This window comes from Sinocyclocheilus rhinocerous, unplaced genomic scaffold (assembly GCF_001515625.1).
Source record: "Sinocyclocheilus rhinocerous isolate Xijiao unplaced genomic scaffold, SAMN03320098_v1.1 scaffold1027, whole genome shotgun sequence".
Taxonomy (NCBI): domain Eukaryota; kingdom Metazoa; phylum Chordata; class Actinopteri; order Cypriniformes; family Cyprinidae; genus Sinocyclocheilus; species Sinocyclocheilus rhinocerous.
In genome coordinates, this window is record NW_015660495.1 from 144,426 (window position 1) to 150,760 (window position 6,335).

Genomic DNA, 6,335 nt, shown 5'->3' on the forward strand with positions numbered 1-6,335 from the left:
GGAGAGAGAGAGAGAGAGAGAGAGAATTAAGAACCACTGCTTTAGAACATTGATTTTAAAACTTGTGAATCCATTAGAATCATTAGAAGACCGAATCGCAATTCAAATATGAATAGATTTTTACGTGCACCCCTAGTTTTGACGGCGTGGCAACAACTCTTCCTCTTCTCTAAAGCAGCGCAGCATGGCCCCGCCCCCTTTGTTGCCTTTTCCCGAGGGCGGGGTTAATCTGGGTTTGTGACATCACGAACCCGGGAAGTAACTCGTTGTAGTCCTTACGAGCCGTTTTTGTAGGCATTAAACTGCCTAAATTTAAAAGACGATTTCTCAGTTTGCGTTGAAATTTTAGCGTCATAACTTTGCAGATATTGTTTATGCTCAAACAGCAACATTACACACTAACTAACATTAAAAAAAGTGAAATTGCAATCAACCACCCCTTCAATTTCTTTTTGACTGAAGAAAGAAAGACATGAAAATCTTGGACGACATGGGGGTGAGTAATTCATCAGGAAATTTTCATTCTGGAAGTGAACTTTAATTTGATGCTAATGAAAACAATGTTATGAGAGAATTGCAGTCTGTTCAGCATGTTTTACTGTTGTGTAGTGGTGTGTTTTTTAAGCTAGATGACAGGTTTGGGTAAGAAACTGAGAAAAGTCACAGTTTTAGAAAGGCATGAGGGTGTGTAATTGATTTTCATTGTGTAAATGATTCCATTAAACACGGGGAAAAAAACAAACAGATTAGGACGTTAACATTATTTTCGACTGAAGACAGCTGCAACTTTAAGACTCATAATGGTGCTCAATCAGCCGGACTGGATAAATGTCAGTCATCCAGTGGATAAATGTCAGTAGAGCAACTGAAGTATAACAGCTTTTATCAGCAACACTGCAGTAAGAGGACCAGAACAAGCTGAAATTTACAAGTTTGACTGGACTGAAGAGGGGGGAAACCAGTTGCTACATCAAAAACTGGGGATTTCTAGCTTTTTTTTTTGTGCCATTTTTATTCATGCAAATATTCAATCACTTAGAAAAGTAATAGTGCTCCTCTCCTCAACCAGACACTTTTTTGCTTTTTGCTCGGTTCACAAAAGGCTGGAGATAGATCTTAGCTTCTGGTTCAGCAGTCACATTAACTCAACATTTCTGCCAGTTTTTCCATTAGCGGTATATACACAAGCACCCTAGATTTCATCATCATAATATTGCAGAAGGCAGATGATGTTCCATCAGATAATTAGGTAAATAAGCGTTACGGAGCATATGAAGAGATGGCCACAATGGCTGCAAATTAAACTTCAAATTAAAACTCTAGCACTGGAGAAACAATTAAGTTGCATGTTGATTACAATATCTTGCCATCTGCCTCGGAGTACATACAAATGAAATGAAATCAAAATTTACCCCATTTACTTATTATAGTGTGTACAATAAGACATTGATATTAAGAAAACTATGCCCCTTGTAATCAAATTTTCTGTAGACAAAGGACCAGTCAAAAATTTTTTTAATTATATTTATCTGGCAAAGAATATCACTTTCAGTGGGAAATTATAAAGGATGGAAATTCAGTTTCACTTGAATGAATCACATTAATTATACTGTGAATGTGGTCAACCATATTTTAAAAAGTTTAAACAAATTGTGAATCTTTTCTTCCCTGTTGTGACAAATTTGAATGAAACAGCTTCTAAAATGAGGGGGGGGGATTTTGATGTTGAAACTTGATTTTGTCCATCAGTAATTGATTGAATCATTGTTTGCTATTGCTGTGATCCGAGGCAGTGTTCGAAATGTCAAAGCTCTTGGGGGGACCCCTTGTGTAAATTAAATATCCATATTTTTGTCTTATTGACAAAACCTAATAAATGGCTGTCCATTGGTTCTAAGATAAATGCTTATTCAATATTAGTAAATTAGGTGTACCAAACAATCATTAAGCAAATAAGAATTACATATCTTAGCCATAGGCAGAGGGTGAACCAACTCTAGGGTGAGGCTAAAAGTATCCCAAGTACTTTAAATTACAGAGTAATTTATTAACTCTCACATAATAAACCCTTCTTTTTAGGAAAGTACCAGAAATGGATCATGTCATGAAATATTTTAATATGATGTGATTGGTTATAATGCGCAATGCTGTAAAATGCATAAAAAATATGTAACCTGAGGAGATCTAAACGCAATGCCGCAATCAACATTTCATTTTCACTAAATTCTTGTTTCTAGTAATCATTTTCACTCATTTCATTTTCCCCCCATTTTATATTACAGTGACCTCAATAACATTTCAAACACCGAAGAGACACTGAATTAGGGGCCATTAATAAGGAAGGTCTACAAGAGTTTTTTTTTTAAGTTTTGAACTTTTTAGCTTGACTCTGCATTCTCAGAAAAACAGCAATTTCAAATTTGAGAATAGCAGTTCACACCACGACTAGAGGAACGATATCGTTGGAATCACTTTCAGAACGATTTTTTTTTTTTTTACAGCTGATGAACGATAAAACACTGACAGCTAATCAGACTTCATTCAAATTTAAAGGGCTTAGGGCTGCACGATTAATCGAATACGATTGTCATGCGTATCTTGTCAGTAAAGCTGGTTCTGTGATTAGTAGTAAATCTCCATCACGTGCTTTCAGATGGAGCAGCATTTACTACACAAGTTCCGTAGTTCACTGACAAGCTACGCAAAATCGCGTTCATAATCGCAGACGATTTAATCACACGATTATGAAATCAAGGAAATTGTTCTGCGATTATGAAAGCTGTTTGCGTAGCTTGTTAGTGAACTACGGCTCGTGAAAATACCACATTTAATAACATGTTTTTACTCCAAATTCACTTCATAACGTCAGTCGAGTGTTTGAAATAAATCCTTTTGTGAGATGTGGCTTCTTACACAGAATAAGGCACGCAACATATTTCATAGTATTCTAAGCAGTGATAAAGGCTATGTCGATTACCATTGCATTTTTATAAACTTTATTATAATAAAAATAATAAGAAATACTCTGATAAAACATATATTGTCATAGTTGTGTGTTTATTAGATAGGTGAATTAATGAAAGCAGTTAAATCTGTTTATTCAGCAACCACTATAGGCATTTCCTGGGTTTCTTCTGCGAGGCGTATTTGGAGTTTCAGCGGGAGAGCGCCCTCTGGCCTTCAGATGGAGATTTACTGCTGATCACAGAACCGTGCTTCACTGAAAGATACGCATGACAATCACAGCTTCGGCCTAATCGTGATTTAATTTCGATTAATCGTGCAGCCCTAAAAGGGCTTGCGTATTTGAAATAGCAGGCGACATTGTGAAGAAGCAAACAGACATTGCACAGCAAACAGAGTAACAAATAAAATTACCTCAGCGCTAGTTGACAACATTATCTAGCCTCCTTTGCAGTTGTAGTAGAAAAGACAACGTATTGTTTTTATTCCACTACATAGACTAAGTCAGAGACAGATTACGCTAGATTCACTGTTTAGATGTCCTCAGAATGCACGTTTCGAGCGAATCTACTGGTTGAAGTATTGTAAATGCAACAAGTGCAACAAAAACAGACCGTTATCGTTCACTGGTGTGGACACAAATAGTTATTGTATTTATAGTTATCGCTCTTGGTGTGAATGGGCCTTAAAAGATGTGAGACACTGGGCAAACACGCCTATTTAACGCATGTTTAAACCGAAAAACAATGCTGAAAAACACATTCTGCATGAACAAACCCTTACTTCCACACTTGACTTGGGTCAGGTGGGTCAAGCACTCGTACCAACCTGGCAGAAAATGGGAGTGTGTGTGTCAGTCAACACACTGCTGAGATCCTGAGCGGTGAGGGTGTTTTGAGGTAGTCGGTCCACACAGAGGCAGCGTGAGTGCAGCATGGGAAACGTGAGAGAGCCAACCTCTGTCCAGTGTACATACAGCATTCGTGACCCAAGCTGCTTCCCCAGCAGCTCTGACTTCGCCCTGGCTGCAGAGTCCTTCTTCATGTACTCCACAAAGCCATAGCCCTTTGAGTGGCCTGTGGTGGCACTGTGCACCAGGAAGCAGCGCTCAATGTTTCCAAAGGGGCGGACGAGCTCCTCAAACTGTTGCTGGGTGAAAGCCCTGGGAAGGTTGGCGATGCACAGCAGAGCGTCTGTCGGCTGCAGCTGCACAGAGATCTCACGGTCACGGAGAACATATTGGTGAAACTCCTTTATCGCAAACTGGGCCTGCTCACCGTTCAGTAGCGTCACAAAGGCTTGAAAAGGAAAAACAGAAAAATTAGTAAAAACTCCCATAAAGGAAAAAAAACTAAAAAACTAATGATATACTACCAATCAAAATTTTGGGGTTGAAAAGAAGTCTTATGCTCACCAAGGCTGCATTTATTTGATCAAAAAGCAAAAACAAAAAGCTTTTGAAATATTGCTAGTTTAAAATATATTATTTTTTTCTATTATAATACATCTTAAAATATTTTATTAATGTGATGCAAAGCTGAATTTTCAGCATCAGTACTCCAGTCTTCAGTGTCACATGACCCTTCAGAAATCATTCTAATATGCTGATTTGATGCTCAAACATTTATAATCAATGTTGAAAACCGCTGTGCTGCTTAATATTTTTGTGGATACGGATACATTTTTTTAGGATACTTTGATTCAAATAAAGTTCAAAAGAACATTTATAAAAATATTTTCTAAAAAAAAATTTACATTTATAAAAATCTCTTAACATTTTAAATGTTCTGACTGTCAGTGGATCAATTTTAATCATCTTCGCAAAAAAAAAAAAAAAAAAAAAAAAAAAATAATGACTCTTTCTGTGTTACAGCAATGTTTCCCAACCCTGTTCCTGAAGGCACATGAACAGTACACATATCCAAACTCAAAAAAAAAAGTTTACTGACAAAACCCTTACATTTCTTAAAAAGCACAATTAAAATCAAAAATAAGTAATAAGAAATAAACAGAACACCTAAGACTACAATAATCAGTCAATAATAATAAAAATAAAATAACCCTCTACGGACACCTTGGCAATTGAATCACCAGTGGCTAGTAAATATTTTAGTTTACTCACCAGACTTCTATACATAAGGGATGGGAAGATTTCCCAATTCGCTCGGTGCATCGGCATAAAAAAGTTAACGATGCGATGCATCGGTTTAAAAAGTGTGTATAGGCTACAAGTCGGCATTTGTATCGCGATGCATCGTTTCTAACATATTTGCACCGGTAAAAACAGATTTATTTATATATAATTACTAGTGGATGCGCTATACTTTTATTATTTAGCTAAAGCAGATCCATAAACGACAAATTAAGTTCACACAATCTCACTAATTTGTGCACGCTTATTCTTAAGCAGCCCTTAATGTCGATCATGGATCAAATCGATCCACCATGGCAAACAGCGAATATATTTGTGCCGTTTAATGCCTTTGAGACGTTGTGTTTTCCTCAGTGCATAACGGACATGTCTCAGGTATTTTTCATCTGTAAATGCTAGAAAGTCATGCAAATATATCCATTTTGCGGTCAGGAGTGGGTGAGGCTTACGCGAGTGAACGAGCGCTGCTGCACGCTAAACAGACAAAGCGCAATCGAATAGGAGCACAATAATTCTGAGCAAAAATATTTGTTGTTGGACATTAAATGTGCCATTTGTAGAATTTTAAACCTTCATATAAGTGTATTTTTATGATAGCAGTAACTGTAAAGGGACTATTGTAATGGGTAAATCAAATGTAAGCTAGTTCAGTACTAATTACTAAGCTCAAATGAGTTAAAGGGGTCATATGATGTAGCAGTTAAAATAGTCATTTTCTTTAGTATTTATTTTCATTTTTAATTCAGTGATTTTAACTTTTAATTTAGTTATTTTAATGCTTTAAAGAGCAATTTTCGATTGTTATGTTCTGCTATCTGTTCTGCAAACTATAAAAGGTAAGCTACTGTAATGACGAGTCAGAGGAGTGAGGATCCATCTGCAGTTTTATTATCACAATGATTAACACAGTACAGAGGCAGCAACACAGAAGAGGCAGATAATTCACAGTCCAGAGAACAGTCGAGAGATCGGGACAGGCAGATTAACATTCACAAATCAGAGAACAGGCGTGAGATCGGGGCAGGCAGATAAACAATCACAGTCCAATAAACAGGCAGAGGGTCGAGGCAGGTGGCAAGGATCAGACACGAGAGTACAGTCCAGGCTCAATCACAGAGAAGGTAATCCACAGAAGAACTCTCAGAATTGACAACTGTAGCAAATCAAGACTTCGCAATGAGAGTGTGAGTGAGCAGTGCTTAAATGCGTGTATGAGTGA

The 6,335-nt window shown here is 37.1% G+C and overlaps 1 protein-coding gene across 1 annotated transcript in view; it reads right to left on the bottom strand.

The window, feature by feature from the left end:
- Positions 1–6,335, bottom strand: part of LOC107725016 (ribonucleoprotein PTB-binding 1) — a 32,539-nt gene that overhangs the window by 14,908 nt on the left and 11,296 nt on the right. The window contains exon 3 of the mRNA XM_016534135.1: positions 3,793–4,262. Coding sequence (XP_016389621.1) covers positions 3,793–4,262 — 470 coding nt within the window. The remainder of the gene's footprint in view (positions 1–3,792; positions 4,263–6,335) is intronic.